General features: G+C 53.6%; 7 protein-coding genes across 7 annotated transcripts; 4 read left to right on the top strand and 3 right to left on the bottom strand.

Annotated features, from left to right (window-relative positions):
* The first annotated feature begins 1,855 nt into the window (after positions 1-1,855).
* Positions 1,856-2,750, top strand: B0H65DRAFT_128801 (uncharacterized protein). Its single transcript, XM_062820778.1, has 2 exons — positions 1,856-2,480; positions 2,537-2,750. Exons 1-2 carry the CDS (start codon positions 2,111-2,113, stop codon positions 2,638-2,640), a joined length of 474 nt encoding a protein of 157 aa, XP_062684939.1. The 5' UTR covers positions 1,856-2,110; the 3' UTR covers positions 2,641-2,750.
* Positions 2,751-3,909: 1,159 nt separating this feature from the next.
* Positions 3,910-5,418, top strand: B0H65DRAFT_128645 (ribosomal protein S3Ae). Its single transcript, XM_062820774.1, has 5 exons — positions 3,910-4,020; positions 4,226-4,310; positions 4,380-4,405; positions 4,520-5,021; positions 5,082-5,418. The coding sequence occupies exons 1-5, from the start codon at positions 4,007-4,009 to the stop codon at positions 5,223-5,225; spliced, it is 771 nt and encodes a 256-aa protein (XP_062684938.1). The 5' UTR covers positions 3,910-4,006; the 3' UTR covers positions 5,226-5,418.
* Positions 5,419-6,331: 913 nt separating this feature from the next.
* B0H65DRAFT_128649 (P-loop containing nucleoside triphosphate hydrolase protein) lies at positions 6,332-7,930 on the top strand. The gene is made up of 5 exons (XM_062820775.1): positions 6,332-6,577; positions 6,808-6,878; positions 7,066-7,119; positions 7,242-7,403; positions 7,495-7,930. The coding sequence occupies exons 1-5, from the start codon at positions 6,505-6,507 to the stop codon at positions 7,762-7,764; spliced, it is 630 nt and encodes a 209-aa protein (XP_062684937.1). The 5' UTR covers positions 6,332-6,504; the 3' UTR covers positions 7,765-7,930.
* Positions 7,931-8,140: 210 nt separating this feature from the next.
* Positions 8,141-9,767, bottom strand: B0H65DRAFT_128719 (Alpha/Beta hydrolase protein). The gene is made up of 3 exons (XM_062820777.1): positions 9,246-9,767; positions 8,398-9,080; positions 8,141-8,321 (listed from the first exon to the last, which is right to left on the bottom strand). Exons 1-3 carry the CDS (start codon positions 9,545-9,547, stop codon positions 8,290-8,292), a joined length of 1,017 nt encoding a protein of 338 aa, XP_062684936.1. The 5' UTR covers positions 9,548-9,767; the 3' UTR covers positions 8,141-8,289.
* Positions 9,768-9,789: 22 nt separating this feature from the next.
* On the bottom strand, positions 9,790-13,559 carry B0H65DRAFT_458526 (uncharacterized protein). The gene is made up of 4 exons (XM_062826411.1): positions 12,231-13,559; positions 11,897-12,172; positions 11,559-11,843; positions 9,790-11,505 (listed from the first exon to the last, which is right to left on the bottom strand). Exons 1-4 carry the CDS (start codon positions 13,089-13,091, stop codon positions 9,988-9,990), a joined length of 2,940 nt encoding a protein of 979 aa, XP_062684935.1. The 5' UTR covers positions 13,092-13,559; the 3' UTR covers positions 9,790-9,987.
* Positions 13,560-16,056, top strand: B0H65DRAFT_556420 (uncharacterized protein; the record flags this gene model as incomplete). The annotated part of the gene is made up of 2 exons (XM_062830051.1): positions 13,560-14,720; positions 14,778-16,056. The coding sequence occupies exons 1-2, from the start codon at positions 13,948-13,950 to the stop codon at positions 16,054-16,056; spliced, it is 2,052 nt and encodes a 683-aa protein (XP_062684934.1). The 5' UTR covers positions 13,560-13,947.
* Positions 16,057-16,830: 774 nt separating this feature from the next.
* On the bottom strand, positions 16,831-18,885 carry B0H65DRAFT_128600 (triose-phosphate transporter family-domain-containing protein). Its single transcript, XM_062820773.1, has 5 exons — positions 18,408-18,885; positions 18,277-18,344; positions 18,203-18,208; positions 17,509-18,134; positions 16,831-17,426 (listed from the first exon to the last, which is right to left on the bottom strand). The coding sequence occupies exons 1-5, from the start codon at positions 18,482-18,484 to the stop codon at positions 16,944-16,946; spliced, it is 1,260 nt and encodes a 419-aa protein (XP_062684933.1). The 5' UTR covers positions 18,485-18,885; the 3' UTR covers positions 16,831-16,943.
* Between the last annotated feature and the right edge of the window lie 954 nt (positions 18,886-19,839).

The following is a 19,839-nucleotide window of genomic DNA, read 5'->3' as shown; positions in this document are numbered from 1 at the left end:
ATAATGGGGAAGACAGAGCTTTGGGCCGATAGAGAAATTGCCGGTGAGTGATATCGATCACAAAAAAGGCACATCAAAGTGACCATAACCCGCAACCGACAACACCCAACTCCCACCCTTCATCGTTCGATGGTAAGCTTATCCGGAACCCAAGAAAGGGGATTCGCGCATTGCTTGGCTTGGAAGAAAGGAAGCAGCTGTATGCAGCACTCGTTCCTACAGGAAGGGGACCACTGCCTTCAACCCAAATGGAACGGAGCGGAAAGGGGGGACTACCCCGAAACATCTCGTCGGCACGAGGAAATTCGAGATCGGTAAAACCAGGGACGCTCGCGACGATACAGTGACAAAGTATCGATCGTCCGCAACGGTGGTTGGCTTGCGTCTCGGTTACAGTTTCTCGAGATGGAGGCATGTACATCGTGGTGGACTGATACTAACAGCTGGACAAGAAACGACGGATGAGGGGATGATTAGCAGCGACCGACGTTTGATCGCGATGAGAGATATGCCAACAAGGGCACACTGGCTTGCCGTTCTTTTGTTGTTTTTCTATCCCCTCTTTTCGGGCGACTTGTTACATGCTGTCTATTTTCCCCTCTCTCAGCTAGCACCGATATTGTTCAAGTTGATCAGTTCTCAGCCTCTGTTTAAGCCCTGTTCGCCTTGGTCAGATACACGAGTGACGGATTTAAAACATGAGTATAAAAAAAGAGACAAGCAGGTTCTGGGCAAGCTGGAGAAGGCCGTATCGGTGTTAGGCGAAGAGGGCCTGGACGCCTCGATCGACTAACACGACTAGCGAGACCACCGGCGTTTCCTGAAGTGGGTAGTCTAGGCCTTCTTTTCGGGTCCCCAGTGCTCCCTAGTGTTTCCCCAGTGCGCAGCCAATGCCCAGTGAAGTTGCGAGTTCGAAAAGAGTCAAGTGAGAAGATGCAACCACCTTGCATGTTGCAGGCTGGAAGTCTGTAAAGTGTCAAGTCTTGAGTGGCTGTCGGCGCTGAGTGTACCCCACCCGATGTTTCGTTTTGGCGGTGTTTGGGGTCACCAGAGGAGCCAGAGGTACCCTACTGCGACGGCGGTACAAAAGGACCAGCGAGTAGGGTGTAGCCCGAGGGCATTGCGAAAAATGTCGCTGAGGTGCCGTGGAGAGCGTTGGGCTTGGCATGTCCGAGAACTCCGCTCTCGCCAGTGAAGCTCTGAATGGCCCGGCGGGCACCGGTCAGCACGTCGACGGAAACCGCAACACCTTTTTTTTGGTGTTCCATTCAGTGCCCAAGTTTCCCGAATCTTGGGGGGTGCCATCAATGATCATGGCAGCATGGGGGACAGGGACCAGGGGGGAGGGGAGAGGTGGGAGAGGTGGGAGGCCGGGGCATCGGCAAGATGGGGACGATGGGGACGGGGGACAGGACCAAGACCTGCGGCCGCTACGTACTTGGTACCATGATCCATGGTGCTGTGCCATCCATGGTCTGCAGACGTGTACGGCGGTCGAGTCCAGCGAAGCACCTCACCAACTCGTTTTATTATCCAGACAAATTGTTTGGTCGTTACATGCACATTGACATGCCTCATGTAACAGGAGCTTGTTGGTAGGCCTGGCCAACTGTACCGGCCTGATCTAGGCAGGAATATTACAGGCACAGTCACACATCACTGGGTTTGTTTGGGTGTGTCAAAGGGCTGGTTAGGGTGGTCTTCCACTCTCGGCCCCGGAGGCAACAACGGGTAACGGGCGGGTATGCTTAGCCTCCCCTGCTCCCCCTGGCCGACTCAACCATCGACTGACAAGTGGCAACCGAAAGTGCCGCTGAATGACACTGTAAGACACCTCCCCGTAGCTAAGCGGAATCGCACATTTCAGCCTAAGAAGGCTGCTTTTCTTCTTATACTCGGGTCCGCCTCGACTTCAAGCCCACCCATCCTGCTTTCTTCTTCTTCGTCTCCTTATAAACAACGACCGAATTCGATGTGAAAGCCCAGCCCTTTCTGGTGTTCAACACTACAACACCTTGGACTCAACAACAATAACAACAACCTATCATCATCCAGACCAAAAGTGTCCGTCACCACAACCTATCAACAACAAACCAGACCAACATTAGACATGGCGTCATCAACTACCGACTCGCGCCGCATGCCGCGCAGAGACTCTTCGACGGCCCGTGGCACCCGAAGCCCCAGCCAGAGGCCAAGACTTCTTCGAGCATCAGCTACCGAGCCCTCCATCACCACCTCCAACGCCAGCCGAGATGCGCTCGCCAACTCGTACTCGTCTCGCAGAGCAACCGAGCTCCTAAGGGTGGCTTACATCTCTGGCGGCTCATCCCCGGACGCCCTCACCAGAGCTACCTCTAGAGCTACCTCTCCCATCTCGACACGGCCACCACCGATGTACGATAGCTTGGGTCGACACAGTGAGCTATCCTCGTCTCCTATCAGCAACCCAGATGGCTTCGACGAGCTGCGTGATTCCTGTGAGTCGCTTGGTGTAGTCACCAATGTTTCCGGACGAGAGCTAACTCGTCGATAGATTCGCATTCGCATTCGGAGCGGTACATTAGCTTCCCCAGCTTTGACTTGTATGAGTCGCCCCACCAAGAGGAGGACAAGGAGCCACACATGAAGTCTCCTTGATAGGCGTGCTCGGATTTGGGAGGAAAGCTGTTTTCGACTTTTTTTTAAGTTTGCGCGACTCGAGAAGCAAGCCCGGACTTCCACTTTGGTCATCGGGCCGCTCACCAAGACGACGTCCACCTCAGAGGCCTCTATCACTCGGGGAACAGTTGCCCCGCCGTGCAAGAGCAATCGGCAGGCGCGACATTCCCAAGGAACAGGACCCTGGTGTCATTGGAACATGACACACAAGCTGTCCACATTGAATGGGCGCAGGGAAATGGGCGAGAGACAGGCGGATTATCCCGGCGTTTTTGATTCCTTCAATCCTATGAATCCCATTTCTGAGGTATTCGCAGGGGGAAACGAACGGAGGGTAGCGCGATGCACGCCGCTTCAGCACATCTCGTAGCTGGCGGGTGCTACGTGCCCACTGGGTAGTTACGACGGAGTCTGTGAGAGCAGGAGAGATTCCACGGGGACAGGGGATGAGGAATGGGGATGGGAGAGGCTGGTGATGATACTTAGCCGACCGAGCTGTGGGCTAATCTGAGCTCCCTTGGTCGTGAGGACATTGCCGGCGATTATGGCGCCAAGACACGCCTAGGTCTTTGTAACGCAGCCAACTGTTGAAGATGCGAGAGTGCCCCGAGGGGTGCCGTGTCCGGTTGGCGACGACAAGACTGTCTTGTGTACAACAAACACAACAACATAGGATACCCTGTAGAACTGAAGAATGGAAGTGCAAACTGTAAACAACCCTAGTTCTTTCTGAAACCCTCGGACATGTCGTGAGATGAGATGGCGGTGAATCCAGCAGCGCAGTCGCCATGATGAACAGGTGACAGGGCCATAAAATAACACAGCCACATTGTACTAAAAGTGGGCGCACTGGTGGTTCTGCTAAAAGGTGATTTTTTGAGTGATGGTGATGGCGAATGGTGATGATTTGGTCATGGTGTTTGGTTGAGAATAAACGAGTGGTTCAGAACTCACCAAAATCTCAAAGTGGATGGAATGGAACAAGTGACGCCTGCACTCTGCAAAGTGATGGAAGCAAAGTTCCCAGAGTCCAACCTTCCAAAGGCCAAGCGAGAAGGCAAGGGACCCAGCTGTGGACAAGGGTGGAGGCAACAACCTGCACCGATAAGGCGTTATCAGCTGGCGACCCCCTGCTCGGCATTGAGCCCTAAGGTCCGAGGGGCCAATCAGGCCATAGTCTTGGCAAGCCCCACCACCACAGTTTTTCCGGACTACGCCCACACAACGGGACAGACACAATTTCACCCTTCGAGGAGAGAAAACCAAACTCCGCGTCCCAGATTGCACGGTCTCCATCACCACCCCAAGCAGCACATTTTGTCCCTAGGCACAGGTGCTCGTCAAGATGGCTGTTGGCAAGTACGTTGTCACCCCGAAATATTGCCAAAATCGATGCCACGATGCGGGCGATGGATGGATGGAATGAGCGGTCCGCGCAGGCGTCATGCGGTCGCGAGGCGATGACGAGCTCCGGTCGCGAATTACAGACAACATCGCCCGATCCGAATCGAGAAATCCCACAACACAAGCAGCGCAGCGGCTAATCACTGGTGTTGGCGTGCAGGAACAAGAGATTGTCCAAGGGCAAGAAGGGTCTTAAGAAGAAGACCCAGGACCCCTTCGCCCGCAAGGACTGGTACGGCATCAAGGTGAGTTTGGACAGATGGCGATCCCGAAACCCAAAAGTGACAGCAAACTGACTGATTCCCCATCTCTAGGCCCCTGCGCCTTTCAACGTCAGAGAGTAAGCCATCCGCCCGCCCTACATACCGATATCTTTTTCAGATCCGCACCCAACCCGACCAGATATCAACAATCAAACATGACGCGAGAACGATATTCTAACTAGCTTGTTCAGTGTCGGCAAGACCCTGGTCAACCGCACCACCGGTCTCAAGAACGCCAACGATGCTCTGAAGGGCCGCATCTTCGAGGTCTCTCTCGCCGACCTCCAGAAGGATGAGGACCACTCCTTCCGCAAGGTCAAGCTCCGTGTCGATGAGATCCAGGGCAAGAACTGCCTGACCAACTTCCACGGTCTCGACTTCACCTCCGACAAGCTCCGCTCGCTCGTCCGCAAGTGGCAGACTCTCATTGAGGCCAACATCACCGTCAAGACCACCGACGACTACCTCCTCCGCCTCTTCGCCATTGCCTTCACCAAGCGCCGCCCCAACCAGATCAAGAAGACCACCTACGCTGCCTCTTCTCAGATCCGCGCCATCCGCCGCAAGATGACCGAGATCATCCAGCGCGAGGCTTCCAGCTGCACCCTCACCCAGCTCACCTCCAAGCTCATTCCCGAGGTCATTGGCCGCGAGATTGAGAAGGCTACCCAGGGCATCTACCCCCTCCAGAACGTACGTTTTGATCTGACCCAGGAAACGACACAGCAGATTTGCTAACTCTATGCGCTACAGGTCCACATCCGCAAGGTCAAGCTCCTCAAGGCGCCCAAGTTCGACCTCGGTGCTCTCATGGCTCTCCACGGCGAGTCTGGCTCCGACGAGGCTGGCCAGAAGGTCGAGCGTGAGTTCAAGGAGACCGTTCTCGAGTCCGTATAAAGGGTTGCTGGTACTGGGGAATGAACGCACTGGGCATGGGTTTCACTCGGGCAATACCTCTCTAGGGCTTTGGTCTTGCTTCTTCGTTGCATTGGCATGGTATCATGGTATTAGTCAAGGTAACGAATACCCTCCCGACAATGAGAAAACGGGAATCAAAAAACGATCACAAATGACCAAAAGTCGAGCGGTGGTTCAAAATGTCGTTTTTAGAGAAGGGGTGACAGCTCAGCGAATTCTACGTGGTTTGGGAGACCTTGCCTGGATGCGGAAGCACTGTGTAACCGTCCTTGACTTGGGTTTGTGGGGCGTTTAGGGATCTGAATTTCAGCTACGAGGAATCGTCATGAGAAGCAGCCGGAGTCCCATATACCCATAATTTCCGATGGTTGGCCATGAGAAGAGAGGGACGCAGAAGCCGTGGTTGACGGGTGTCCGAGCTAGTAGTCCATCCAGCAGCAGCATCATGGAGGGCGGGTGGGCGGTTCAAGTCGGCCTCGCGCGTCCCTTGGTGCTTTGTAGTATCAGTGCGTCCAAAGCCAATCCCAACATTCTCATATCAATCCTGCAATTTTTGACCATATGAAGTCAAACCCCCAACCCTCTTTGATGCCTTGTGGTGTGCCCCTGCGGTGTGTGGGTTGGGCCGTCAAGGTAGCCCTCTTGCCCTCGCAACTTTTGGTAAGTCTAGGGTCTTTACATAAGGAAACGTCATGGGGGTGCATGTGCAAAGCGGCAGCTTGTCGGCCAAGCCAGTTACCTACGGGGCGATTACGCACCTCTGCGCACCTCAGTTTCGGGGGAACTAGCAACCCAAGATTTGCAAACGCAAACCTTAACAACAAACTCGTCGAACTCGTCGACGACACATGGGATTCTAACCTGGGACCAAGACGTACAGTAGCAGTGTAGTATTGCAGGGTTGGAGAGCATCACGACTTTGTTTCACCTTTCTCTTCGCACCTGAAGGACGGGACTTACACGTGCAATTATACCTCCCTTGTGTTCACCTTCGATAACCCAGCAACGACCCCTCCAAACCTGTGTCAACTGTCAAACTGTCAACCTCCAACCTCGACATACCTCTACATACGCAATTGCTACCTGCCCTAACGACCCAACAACAACACTTCATCATCTCCGAACAACTATACACATCATTTCAACACCTGCACTCAGGTCAATCTAGGCCAGAGCAAGGATAGACAACGGAAGACCTTCTCACCTAAACCTCTCCTCTTTCGATCCCTGTGGCCCCGTGGGCTCCCCGTCCAGCCAGATGGCTTCGGATGATGCCCTACCTACGCTCAAGATCTTGTTGATCGGGCCATCAGGTGCTGGAAAGTCGGCATGTAAGTTTTTTTTTTGATGTTCAAAGTCTCATCATATTTCCCCATTCTCCCCATAATCATCTGTGCCGGGCCTGTTCAACGTCACTTCGTGGGCATGAGAAGGAGGTTGGAGTGCGCCCTTCATATTCGATGAAAGGCGTGCAAACGACATTGGCATCATGCTCTTAAGTCACAGACTTATACACACCCGAATATGAACTTTTGCATACTAGTCTCTGACAATTCTCCAGTACTCATGCGATATTGTGATGATGAATTCGATCCTGATACGGCAGCTGCAACGATTGGTATCGACTTCAAGGTGAGCTACTGTTCTTTTATTTCCCCATAACACTCATTTTCCCTTCAACTATCCCAAATCCGCAATCATCGGAGGGTCAGGCATGAATCATGAGATCTCACGCCGTCATTCCAAATGAACCGTCTTCAACACCTCATCATCAGGTAATGCACCTTGCAATAGCATACTAACACCATCGTTGCTCTAGATCAAGAGACTTGCGGTCCGTGGCAAACCATATCGGTTGACGCTGTTTGATACGGTAAGCAAGACTCATTCCTTTCATTTCTATGTTCACATATCCGTTTGAAAAGCATCTATGCTGTACGCCCGTTGATGAGCCTGCTACTAACAAGTGAGCCACTGTTGCTCTGTTGATGACAGGCCGGACAAGAAAGATTCCGAACTCTTTCAACCAGCTTCTACCGTGGTGCCCATGGCGTTATTCTTGTCTACGACATTTCCAACAGAGCAAGTTTCATGTCCATGGAACGATGGTTTGACGAGGCCAAAGCCAACACCGTAGAGGATGTGGCTCTGTACCTGGTAAGATCTGTACTTTTTGAATGTCAGGGGTTACATATGTTTCTCGAAGTGAAGGGAGTCACGGACCATCACTAACACATCAACACCATAGGTCGGAGCAAAACTTGACAAAGCAGCTCGCAGCCGGGAGGTGACATCCGAGGAAGGCCTAGCACTAGCAGAACAACACGGCGCAAGCTTCTGCGAGGCAAGCTCCAAAACCAGCGAGAACGTCCGCCGCTCCTTTGTGGAAATCGTCAACCAAATCGTCCAGACGCCAGGTCTTCTCACCAACGCCACGGCAAAACGGCGATCCGGGACGGTTGTGGTTGACAGCACCACCAACAACGGCTACTTCTCCCTTCCGAATTGTTCGTGCTAGATGGGACGCATTTTCACGTCTTCCTCCGCCACCCCACAGCCCGGCGGCTCCTCGGCGGCCGGGGTTGCTGCTCTGCTTGAACACACATCACAAGAAACGAGTTCTGATACCCCCCTTCGGCCTATTCATGATTGGCCACAAACGCATGTTTTGAAGATTTCCTTATTTTGCAAGCTTAAGGAGAATATTAGCTGCTTATTCTGTCTATCGTCTAAGGTCTATGTCTAAATCTCATGTTCCTTCCTCATCGTTGTTATGCATTTTTTGAAAGCATCATCTTGCGTTGATAGATCTCGACGGTAGACCGGTATTCGTGGACCAGAGGGCTAAGATGAGAAGACACTTTACCCCATCAACCGCCGGTCGAGAGCGAAGGGATGTTCGGTACTTTTGTCTGTTTCGTCTCTTTGTTGTCCCGACATGGTCATGTGTCATGTATGACGGGAATCCCATAGCTCCACGAATACTTATCTCTAATACAACATCCTTGCCTCCATACCATAACAGGAGTTTCAGTTAGTTTCTTTACTCCTTAGGCTCAAGGAACCTAAGAACAGCTGTCACACAAACAATATTAGCATCACCAATATTTCCCAAGAAAATCATAGTCCAAAAGAATAAGAGAAAACTCACCCTGCCTAAAAGCCTCCGGATTCTCCGAAATAACCCAATGCCCGCTCTCAACATCCACCAGCTCAAACAGCGGGAAAAACTGCCCAATAAGCGGCACCACCTCATCCGGCACATAATGGCTCTTGGTGCCCCTGACAAACAGCGCCGGTTTACTGAACCTGACCCGATGCGGGTCCTTGAAGGGGAAATCCCCCAAATGATCCAAACTCTTGCCAATGATCCCCAACGGGTTTCTAAACTGCAGCGTAGGACTGGGCTGCCCTCCCGGGTCCACACGGGGCCTATGCAGATTGCCCAACAAGAATTGGCGGACGACCAGGTTCTTCTCATACGGCTCGAGGATCTTGTCCGCTGCCGAAAGGGACGAGACCCCGGCTTCTTCGATCTTCTTCAGGCCTTGGATGTACCGCGCGAAGGAGGATTCCAGGCGGGCGTCGACGGGGGCGTTGTCGACCGAGATGATGTTTTGCACGAGGTCCGGGTGCGTGAGGGCGACGGTCATGGCGGCTTTGGCGCCCATTGAGTGGCCGATGAGCGTCGAGTCTTTGAGGCCGTGGGAGCGGATGAAGGCGGCTACGTCCTCGGACATGGCGGTGTAATCGTGGCGGGGGGAGTGGGGGGATTCGCCGTGGTTGCGGAGGTCGATGGCGAAGATGTGACGACCTAGGTCTCGGGCTAGTTGTCTGTATTTTTTATGAAGATATAAAGTCAGTCACTCCATCTCATTCATCTAACGAATATCCGGAATGAACACCCCTCGCTCATCAGAGATCGAGGTGAACAAGCGGTTGCTTCACTTTCCAAAGAAAAAAGCACAAATTATAACCAACTCAACAAGGGCTACTCACTTACTAATACTCCTGTTATTCTTCTTGGAGCCAAAAAGTCCATGGATAAAGATGATGGGCTGAGTCTCCTTGTTCGGCACCGTAGGGTTCTCGGGCGAGTGAAGATCATAGACGAGAGGAACTGTTTCTACCACCGGGGGCACGGTGTTGGTTGTTGTCGACGAAGGAGTGGCGGCAGAAGCGGAGGAGAAGAGTCTTCGGGCCATGACGGCGACGCCGGCGGTTGAGATGGTTGAGCAGCACCCTCCCCCAACTGATGCGCCGGCCTGGGCGGCCACGCGGGCGAAGGCTATTCTCATCATTGCTTATGTTCCTTTCAGTTGTTTGGTACTTGAGGAAATTGCTCCGATGTGAATGTGATCCGAGGTGGAGATTATGTGATCTGTTCTTTTGAGTAGGAAAATAAGATTTATATCGGTAAATATGTAACGCTGAAAATGGGATGAAGAAAGATCACCGACTATGTAGCACGGATCGGTTCATGCACAATTCACGCCTTCTGGAAGCAAGTCGCTGTCTGTCACAGTCATTGACAGAGAGAGAGAGATCCACTCCGCTGAGTGATAAAGGGCGATTAGCGCACAGACCAAGTACGTCATTTGCAGAATTGTGTCCGATTCCATGTGCCAAGCACCAAGTTCGCTCCCGTCCGTTCGGGGGTCTAGACCCGGACAACTCGGGAGGGAGTACCCCGGCGTGTTCGGGTAAGCCGGTAAGGTAAGGATGGATACAGATTCCAGATCTACACAACCCAATGACTCTCCGGCGGTCCCATCAAACTACTCTTCAACCCACCCACATCCACCACCAACTTCGTCACCACCATCGTCGGCTCCAACAACCACAATCTCAACTCATGTCTTCCCGCCGCTAACTTCCCCAGGTTTTGCTTGGACACATACGCGTTCTGAATCACCGCCTCCGCCCATCCCGCGGGTTGCTGGCTCCCATCGCCAACGGGCACCGGCTGCACCGTCGCTGGGCTTGCTCCGTCCACGCTGAAGCTGTACTTGTTCGGACTGTTGGGGTTCGCGTTCTCGGACGGCGAGAGGTACACGGTCAAAGTGGCTGCTGAAGCGCTGGTGAAGGTGTAGAAGGGGTAGACCAGCACATGGCCTTTGCCGCCGGCTGCTTGTGAGGGCGTCTTGGGGGGTAGCTTCACTCCTGAGAGGGTACGACCGTAGTCGGGGACGACCATGTACTCGGCTGAGGAGGCGGGTGGCGGAGAGAAGTGTTCGGCTTCGATGGAGATGGCTCCGGCGTATTCGACGTGGCCCTTGAAGACCGGCGGGATGACTTCGTTCTCCAGAGGGACGGTGACGGTTGCGACGGCGGTGGGAGAGTCGGTGTTTGTGATGGTGAGGGTGGCTGTGCTGGAACCGGATGGGGCGGAGGGCCAGTCCACTGCGATGAGTGAGCGGGCGTCTGATGGACCACCGGGAGCGCTAAGTTTTCCTTGTGAGTTTGTAATGTTGATGTAGGATGCGCTGGATGTGATCTTGTAGCTGAAGGTGCCATTGTCGCGAGTGTATATCTCTACCCATCGGTCAACGCCCTTTGGTGTGAATGGGCTGAGCGGAAGAAGGGAGAGCTTTGCGGTGGTAGGGAAGGAGGCTGTGTTGCCTTGAGCAGTTACTCCCATGAGGGCATTTTTGGCGGCTGAGGTTGTATAACTCAACCGTGGAAGTGTTTGAGAAGCGGGTTCTTGCCAGTTGCTGTATCCGATGTGGTTTTGGCTTAGAATCTTGTCCCATTTCCCGTTCAAGAGACCGTGGTAGCGCTTGGTAATGGATGAGTCTGCAGAAAAGGCGATTTGAACTTCTTTGGCGAGCTGATTGGCACTAGTTCGATGCTCATTTGCGTATTTGCTTCCCATGGCGACTTTGGTGTATATCTCAAAGACTGTCTTGCCCGCTAACACAGGATGAAGAACCATCTCGAAGAAAGCGACCTGGACGTCACTCGATGAGCTGTCGTGGACAGCTTGAGCCTTCGTGAGCAAGTCGACCCATTCCTGATAGTTCACTTCTGCTTCATCGTAGTTGACAGTGGAAAAGTAGAATGGAGTTCTGCTCAAATCTTCATATTTCATTCGAGCCGTCAGCTTGCCGTATGTGGTCATAGTATCAGAAGTTGATTCGGCCACGGCTTCGCCAAACTGTCGTGAGCTCCAATCAGTGAGCCATGCCTTGGTACTGTCGACCGCCTGGAAGCTCTCCCTGTCCCAGGCCAAGGCTATAAAATGGGCAGTAGGAAGTTCCTAAGGAAACGGTCAGCAGGCACAGCAGGACGCTCGAATGGGGTTCCACATACCAAGGCCTTGAGATCTCCCACATTAGCGATCCAAATATTCTCTATTCCACGATCATAGGCGAGAGTCATCTGCTCCCAAGTCTTTTGCAACTGGATGGTGTTGATCCACTTGTAGTTGCGAGGATCACCGACATAGTCGAAATGATAGTACATGCCAGAACCGCCGCTCCTGTTCGGTTCGTTGCCGATGGGGATTCTGCGGATATTGCCTCGGTTGTCATCACTCCACAGCAGCGTAACGTCGTCGGAGACATTCATGCCTTTTTGCCAGTAACCTGGTACTTCCTGTATGTTTCGTTAGTTTCCATGTCAGATTTCGGAGACATATGGCAGCCCACCTTGTACATGACCCATGCCTGTGGGATTTGTGACAGCGGCTTCCCGAGGGCCTTTGTCAGAGCAGATTGTTGCCAGGCGATGACCTCCTCCAAAGCGGCAGCAGTCAGAGTCGCAGAAGCTGCATCACCCGATCCTCTCATTCCCAGCGTATATATGGTGCTCCAGTTCTTGGACCTGTTGGCTCCTTCTTGCATAAATGACTGCACACCTCCCTTGTTGCTCTTCCAGTCCCAAGAGCCCTTCAAAAATCTGCTTTGCTCTTTATCTGCTCGGGCCTGCATTTACTTGTAAGCGACGTCTCGATTCCTCCATCGATTCTTTGAAATTACGTACCATGGGTTCATGATGACTTGTCCCCATAAAGATTCCATACTCAGTTGCCGTTGGTCCATTCTTGGTGTCATCAAGGTAGAACATGCTGGACCACATGGCAGGCCAGACGTAATTACCCTTCATACGAAGAACCAGCTCAAAAACCCGCTTGAAGAAGTCAGTGATGAAAGGACTGCCGTACTGACTGTCCTTGAACTTGGCATGACCCCAGCTCGTAAGACCCGGCGATTCATCGTTGAGAAAGATGCCACGGTACTTGACCGAGGGTGGGCCTTCCGTGTAAGTGAGATCACTCGCCCAGATATACTGCCGTTTTGTTGGAGGGACATCAGCCCACCAGTACCATGGGGAAACCCCAATCTTCTCAGTAACATCGTAGGCCCCAAACACCGAGCCGCGGAGGTCAGAGCCGGCAATGACGAAGGCAGCCTCTTGTCCATCCCAAGGGTTCAGGACAACTTGGTATGAGAATGACTCCCACTTGGATGCAAGAGCTGTCGTATCAAGCTTCTTGGAGGCGGCTAAGCCATCGATAAGGGTAGACCGACCGACGGTACCAATGATTATGACTGGCTTGGAAGGCTTCGAGGAAGCTGTTGATTTCCAGTCAGCCTTAACGACCGATGCGTTGCTACCGAGAACCTTTCCGAAGTCGACGGCGAGATCATTGGCAACTCGAATGACACCGGGCAAGTCATCAGGCGCAACTCTGATTTCTGGGGCTAGGTTCGGACCACCGAGTTGGAGTCCATTTGGTGTTGAAGAGAAGGTGAAGGGCGAGGGCTTCCTCTGGTACGCTTCTGCTGAGGTGGCGAAGCATAGTGAAGCCAGAGCAACGGTGAAAAGACGTATAAAAGCCATCACGGCGAACTAGGCATGAGCGCTATTGAGAACAGAGTGGCCCAGTAGTCACCCTTGGAGGCATAGTCTTGATATAAAGTCGCCATGTTGTGAGTACCTTAAAAGTATCGGCTCAGAGGTTACGACAAAAAGATCGGATGAAGCGAGTGTCACGGCGGGATCGAGGGAGGGTCTTCTGGGAAGCGGACCAAAGTACTACCGCTTGGCAGAAACCAAAAAAGGAAACCCAAGTACCAGGGATATTAACATGATGTGTTCTCGGTGATCGTATGGACGGAACATCTTTGTGCTTTCGTGGTGGAGTGAACACCCAATATCGGGGTCCGCTTAGACTCGTCTATGGATGATGGGATTTATGTCATCTTGGTGTTCTGGTGGCTGATTGATGTGTATTTCCGTGGTAAATGGAGCCGAAGCGTCGACGTGAAGCCACAGTGATGGAACATCATCTCAAGACAGAGGAGTTGATGAAGAGAAGTTGAAGTATCCAAGTCACCAAGTCTCTTGCTGTGTTTGGAAGCTTGGGCCACTCGTCCCGCGGCACACCCCAAACCCCACACAAGATCCCAAAAAATGTCCACAGGTGGGAGCCCCGCAATTGAGCCTCTTGACAGCGAAGCACAGCGCAACGCGGAGGTCAGAGAACATCGTGACAGGGGGTGCTTCAACAACTTGAACCTAGAACTCCAAGCTGCGGAGCCCAACAACCTATCGCGACAACATCCTCGGCTACACTGCGAAACGTCACCGACCCCTCCGACTGCAATTCGACCAGACACCGGGTACATACTAGTAATAATACCGACCGGCGGATGATGTCGACATAATATACACAGACAATACCACCACCACCACCATGTCAGACTCCGCCATCGCCGCCCTCAATTCCCTCCTTCGCGGGACGAGCATCGACGACCATGAGGAAGCTCTGAAGCTCGCCAATTCCGCCATCAAAGCCGCCAAGGGCAACCCCGCCGACCTGACCACCGCCCAGCACACCCGCGTTGTTGCGCTCGTCAAGCTCGACCGTTTCGACGATGCGCTCCGTGCCATTGCCGAAGGAGGGGCCGCCCTCGACAAGACCTGCGTTATCGAGAAGGCTTATGCGCTCTACAAGATCGGCGAGCTTGAGGCTGCCGAGCAGTTGCTGGAGAGCACTGGAATCAACACGCGCGGCATGAAGCACCTCGCCGCCCAGGTCGCCTACCGTGCCGAGAAGTTCGACAGGGCTGCCGAGCTGTATCAGGAAATGGCCGAGAACGTAGAGGATGCCATGTACGGCGAAGAGAACGACCTGCGAATCAACATCCTGGCGACTTACTCTCAACTGGAAATGCAGGGCAAGGGCTGGGCCGTATCAGAGGAGCACAAGAAGCTCAGTAGGGAGGAGCTCGAGGTCTTTGAGACGGCATACAACGCTGCTTGCGGCAGCATAGCCCAGGGCGACTTTGCCAAGGCTGCTTTCCTACTCAAGCGTGCCCGGGATTTGTGTGAGGCTTCAGAATATTTGAGCGAGGAGGACAAGAAGTCAGAGCTGGCACCCATCATCGTACAACAAGCCTACGTTGCTACGAAGCTCGGTAATCTGGAAGAAGCTGCGAGGCTCCATGAGGAAGTTGTCCTCTCTGAGTAAGTGTGATCTTGGAGCTCTGGCAGCATGGACAATACTAACTTTTGACTTCTCAGCATCTCGGACGCATCAACCAAAGCCATTGCCCAAAGCAACGCACTAATCCTCAAGTCCGAGAGCAACCCATACATGGCTCAAAGACTTGCCGACACCCTCCCAGTAGTAACCGGAAACGACCGTTTGTTCGAGGAGCAGGCCACCATCTTCCGCCGCAACAAGCACATCATCGAGCTCCAAGCGCAGAAGTTTGCCGGCGTCAAGAGCAAGACCGCCAAGATCCTGTCCAAGGAGGCCGAACCCACCATCTCGTCCAGCAAGTGCGACCTGGGCGCCCTCAACGCCGCAGCTGCTTCCGAGCTCCAAACCGGCAAGGAAGCTCTCCGCCGCATCCTCCCCCTGCTAGAGACCAGGCCCACCGATGTTGGCCTCCTCCTGACCGTAATCCAACTCTACATCCAACTCCAAAACCCCGCTCAGGCCCTCAATCTCCTCGAAGCCTTCTTCAAGCGCCTCGAGGCCGCCACAGCATCCGACAACAACGCCGACGTGCGCTTCGCCCCCGGCCTCGTCGCCCTCGCCGTGGCGCTCTACCGCCAACAAGGCCGCCACTCCGCCGTCCGGTCCGAACTCGCCAAGGCCGCCTCGCACTGGCAATCCAAGCAAAAAGCCGCCAGCAGTGGCGACTCACTCCTGCGCGAAGCCGGCATCGAGCTTCTCCGCTCCACGCACCCCTCCGACCTGGCCGCGGCCGGCGAGGCCTTCACCCACCTGGTGGCCGCCCAGCCCGACGACCGCACCGCGACGGCCGGCTTGATCGCCAGCTTCGCCACCAGCGACTTCGCTAAGGTGCAGCCGTACCTCGGCACCCTCTCGCCCGTCGAGAAGCTCACATCCGGCGTGGACGTCTCGGCCCTTCTCGACGCTGGAGTCGCCACCCTCCCCGTCGTTGCTCCCCAACAACAACAAGGCAAGAAGCGCGCCCGCGAGGACGACGAGACTACTACTGGCCAGCAACAAAAACAACAACAGCAAGCAGCCAAGAAGCAGCGCAGAAAGAGGAAACTGCCCAAGAACTACGACCCCGCCAAGCAGCCCGATCCGGAGCGGTGGCTGCCGCTGCGCGACCGCAGCAGCTATCGGCCCAAGGGCCGGAAGGGCAAGAAGCGGGCGCAGGAGGCGACGCAGGGCGGTTATGTTAAGGGTGACGAGGAGACGCTGGAGCTCGCCGGCGGTGCTGGGTCGGTCAAGGTGGAGAAGGCGAACCCGGCTGGTAGCGGTGGTGGAGGAGGTGGTGGGGGTGGTGGTAAGAAGGGGAAGAAGAAGGGGAAGAAATGAATGGGTGCTTGAGGTAAAGAGATGTGAATGGTAGGGAATGAAAAGGCACGCGGGCTGGAATTTAGGGTTTAAATTAAGACAAAGACAAGAGTATATAATACAGATTTGATGATTGACGGGTTTGAAGCATGTGTACCTGACTTTTGGCGTCTTTCAACATTCGCGTCTGGAGAGGGTTATTTGCACGTTCTGACATGGTTCAAAGTTTCGGCAACGGACACTCAAAGTCTATTCTGTGCTATATGTGTCAACCAGTTACACCCAGCCAAATCCAAGCAAATTCAGTAGCTGCAGTGTAGTATGTATTAAACCAACAATACAACAAAAGTGCTAACGTCTAGAATACCACCCATAGACCGCATGTTTCAATCTTCGTTTCCAGTTGAAATCCAGTAGTAGTACAGCATATATGTGTTAGCACTAGTTCGTTTGTCGGTTCGATCGATCGATGACGTTGTTCGCTCGTTCCCTGGTGTCGTTGTTGTTGTTGCAGTTGTCGTTGTGTTATATTCTCGGCGGCAAAACCCGGGCCACAATCGCGGTCCCCCTTGCTACGGGAGCAAATATGCCATTCCGTTCGTGTTGTTGTTGTCGTTGTTGTTGTTATTGTTGTCTCATCATTACCCCTCCCAGTTTTTTTTCCAAGTCCACCTTCCATTAGAAACCCCGATTTCGTAGTTCCAACCGTGTACAATGTCCGTCCGTCTGACCGATTTTGGATAGACAGGGCGACCTCATTCAAGGGTTGCATCTTTCCAATCGTTGCAGTTTTTGTTTCTTTCGTTTCGTTCCTTCGATTTAAGCCGGTCGTTTCGTTGATGCTTTCTTTCGTCTTTCGTCGTGCCCCCATCCATTTCGATCATCACCCGATCCTCTTCCCACTGAAATCACGAAGCCACCTGAACAGGCTTAACACTACTCGCGTCCCCACCACCCCCAAGCGGCCTGGATACACCCACTGCACCACCACCACCTCCTCCACCACGAGGGTCAGCGCCACCATAGATATACCCAGCCGCCAAGATGACGACAACTATGACACCCAATCCCATCAACAACGCTCTCCGGACCGCTGACGGCAAGCCCCCTCCTCCTGGTTGTTGACCATTTCCTTCCTCCGAGGACGAGACAGACGAGTAGGCTGGCGAGTTCTCCCAGACGTTCCGGAGGAAGGTCCACAGCTGGGTAGCGATCTCGACGATCTGGTCGCGGCCGAGGGAGTAGTAGACGAGCCCGGCGAGGGCGATGGCGTAGCCGAGGAACTGTAGCGGGGTGATGGAGGTCTGCCAGATCATGACGGAGGCGCCGACGAGGAGGATGTTTTTGAGGATGCCGGTGAGGGTCATTACTAGGCCGGAGGTTTTGCCGATCTGGTTTGGTTTTGTTAGCGGACGGATAATGAAAGGGGAAACAAGAACAGGGAAAGGGGGGAAGCGAGAAAAACAAACGTACAAGGCAGACACTGCTGATGTTCAACATGAACGCCACCACGGCGTTCAAAAGCAGACACCACAGACCCGTGTTGTACAAATCCGCAATATGGAAGGAGCGGAACTCAATGAACAACGCAACGACGAAGTTCATCGATGCACAGACGGGGGCAAAGTAGTACAGACTAACGAGCGGGTCCATCTTCTGGCCGTCGCCCTTGAGCAGGACTTGGATCATGATGAGCCGCATGGCCTCGAACACGATTCCGCCGAGCTGGAAGAGGAAACCGGTGAGCGAGAAGGCGATCTCGCCGAAGCTGGCAAGTCCGACACCAAAGACGATGAAAAGAACGTTAATCAGCCGCGACTGCGACGGCTGCTCGACGCCCCAGGCCCAGGCGGTCAGCAAGACGGCTACGGGCGCGGCGGCCTTGAGCATCTGGATGAAGGCGACGCTGAGGTAGAGGTACACCATGTTGCTGCAGACGAGACTGCCGCTGAAGAGAAAGCCGATGGGGACGATGGCGCGCAGGTAGAGGCGGCCCGTCATCTTGACGTTCTTGCGGCCATCGAGGAGGGTGGTTGTCCTGGCGAGAACTTGGGTGGCGATGGTCGCGAAGATGAGATGCCAACATGTCAGGATAGTAGCTGTGAGGTTTCATGGTCAGTTGGTTTTAGTCTGTGAGAGGAGTGACGAGCATTTCGGCGCAACATACGATAACCTTTGAATTATGAGAGTCAGCATGGTTCAACAGGGCGTCTTTATGTATAAGGGCATGTGTATACTCACTGAACCTGTCTGGGTCAAGTAACCATTTGTTGAAAAGAATGGTGAGATTGGAGAATAATATCCAACTCCTGTCAAAGAGTCAAGTGGTCAACAGCGGCCCCCTGTGAAGGTGTAGACGGCGGGATCCTTACGCGATATAGAAGACTGGATGAATCGACCGCGTTACCGGTTGGGCCTTCTCAGCCTGGGTTTCGATATCGTCGGCCATGATGATCGACGACTGGGTTGTTGATGAACCAAGGGTGGAGATTATTAACGAGGGTGAGGCAAGGTCAATGATGGCCACCTCGAACGATTAGTATGTCGACAGAGCGAGTGATGTGATGTGTATCGTGTATCTGATGGTGAACCAGCTCAAACACAGACGCAACCAAAACGACAGCTTGTTGCGAACTGCCAATGTCGTGGCGATATGATGATATCCCAAAGATCCAAAAGATCAAAGCCAAGAAAACCTAAGCTCCGGTTGATCGGTTGTGCCGCCGATGTCGAGTGGACTAGCGACCGCGGTCCCTGATAAGAGGTATCGAAAAAGAGAAAGGGATAGGAAGGAGAAAAGAACGGGAAGACGTCGGATGGGATCGGTAAGACTGGGGAGGAGGAGAAGCTGAACGCAAGGGTCTTCTTGCTGGAAGGCTAGCCGTTGCTGTGCCGTTAACGTGCCGCAGAGTCGGAAAGCGATTTGGTGTAGACGAGACAGACACTGTGGCACTGGAACTGTTTGGCTCTGTGTTTTTTCTCGTTCTCAGACACGCTCCAAAATGAGACGGGACGGCGGGAATGGAGGAGGGTGAGCCAGAGAACAGCTGAATGGGCGCGTGAGTGTGTGCCAGGGTCTCACTTTCACGATGCAGTCCACAATCCACAGAAGTCCACACACAGTCCCAAAACGGTTTGTTCCTGGACCTGGACCTTTTTTTTTCTTCCTTCCACTCTTCTTCCTCCCCTGTGCCCTGCCAGTACTGTACCTGGCCTTGCCGAGGCCAAGCTATTCCCGGGCGCAGAGTAAGCTTATCGAAGCTCTGGCCCCAACAAGCGCCCAATTGGAGAGAGGCTTGGGAGTGTGTGCGTTGATTGATTGCTTGGGGCCTGGTGAGAAGTAGAAGAGGTACTTTTTGTTTCAAGGTGAGACTGGTTGTCTTGTTCCGCCGAAAGCGTTGTTGATAAGGATGGATAACGGATAATGAGGAACGAACGGATGGGTGGTGGAGGGAGTGAGTTTGACAGCCCGGGAGGTGAGAATCGAGACGGGATGAACGGATGTGTGGTCAGCGCTGGACAGCGATGGACCGTGACAACAAACAACAGGCAGCAGCAGAACGGGAACAACAGCCCCGGAAATGGGGTCCAGGCTTCGCCGTAAAGCTTCTTTACGAGGTGTCCCTGGAACGAAGGCCAAGACAGCAGATCATTGGTCAAACCGGGCATCCCTGGCCAGCCGTCGAACCCACGCAGCAATCCCTCCCGTGCCTGATTCATAGGATCCGTCGGGCGGGTGTGAACTGTAAAGCAAAACCGAATCTCTTTCCGTGTAACGAGTGCAACGCCCCAGTAGATTGGTCT

The sequence above is a fragment of the Neurospora tetraspora genome (genome assembly GCF_033439725.1).
Source record: "Neurospora tetraspora strain CBS 560.94 chromosome Unknown B0H65scaffold_2, whole genome shotgun sequence".
NCBI classification, from domain to species: Eukaryota; Fungi; Ascomycota; class Sordariomycetes; order Sordariales; family Sordariaceae; genus Neurospora; species Neurospora tetraspora.
This window is presented reverse-complemented; position numbering and strand designations above follow the sequence as displayed.

Coding starts and splice junctions, on each gene's coding strand:
- B0H65DRAFT_128719 (XM_062820777.1), bottom strand. CDS start 9,547: ATGATGAGAATAGCCTTCGCCCGCGTGGCCGCCCAGGCCGGCGCATCA. Junction 9,081..9,245: donor AATAACAGGAGTATTAGTAA/GTGAGTAGCCCT, acceptor TAAAAAATACAG/ACAACTAGCCCGAGACCTAG. Junction 8,322..8,397: donor TCCGGAGGCTTTTAGGCAGG/GTGAGTTTTCTC, acceptor TTTGTGTGACAG/CTGTTCTTAGGTTCCTTGAG.
- B0H65DRAFT_128801 (XM_062820778.1), top strand. CDS start 2,111: ATGGCGTCATCAACTACCGACTCGCGCCGCATGCCGCGCAGAGACTCT. Junction 2,481..2,536: donor CGACGAGCTGCGTGATTCCT/GTGAGTCGCTTG, acceptor ACTCGTCGATAG/ATTCGCATTCGCATTCGGAG.
- B0H65DRAFT_128649 (XM_062820775.1), top strand. CDS start 6,505: ATGGCTTCGGATGATGCCCTACCTACGCTCAAGATCTTGTTGATCGGG. Junction 6,578..6,807: donor AGGTGCTGGAAAGTCGGCAT/GTAAGTTTTTTT, acceptor ACAATTCTCCAG/TACTCATGCGATATTGTGAT. Junction 6,879..7,065: donor CGATTGGTATCGACTTCAAG/GTGAGCTACTGT, acceptor TCGTTGCTCTAG/ATCAAGAGACTTGCGGTCCG.
- B0H65DRAFT_128645 (XM_062820774.1), top strand. Junction 4,311..4,379: donor AGGACTGGTACGGCATCAAG/GTGAGTTTGGAC, acceptor CCCCATCTCTAG/GCCCCTGCGCCTTTCAACGT. Junction 4,406..4,519: donor GCGCCTTTCAACGTCAGAGA/GTAAGCCATCCG, acceptor TAGCTTGTTCAG/TGTCGGCAAGACCCTGGTCA.
- B0H65DRAFT_458526 (XM_062826411.1), bottom strand. CDS start 13,091: ATGGCTTTTATACGTCTTTTCACCGTTGCTCTGGCTTCACTATGCTTC. Junction 11,844..11,896: donor AGGCATGGGTCATGTACAAG/GTGGGCTGCCAT, acceptor CGAAACATACAG/GAAGTACCAGGTTACTGGCA. Junction 11,506..11,558: donor TGGGAGATCTCAAGGCCTTG/GTATGTGGAACC, acceptor CCGTTTCCTTAG/GAACTTCCTACTGCCCATTT.
- B0H65DRAFT_128600 (XM_062820773.1), bottom strand. CDS start 18,484: ATGGCCGACGATATCGAAACCCAGGCTGAGAAGGCCCAACCGGTAACG. Junction 18,345..18,407: donor CATCCAGTCTTCTATATCGC/GTAAGGATCCCG, acceptor ACTCTTTGACAG/GAGTTGGATATTATTCTCCA. Junction 17,427..17,508: donor ACATCAGCAGTGTCTGCCTT/GTACGTTTGTTT, acceptor AAACCAAACCAG/ATCGGCAAAACCTCCGGCCT.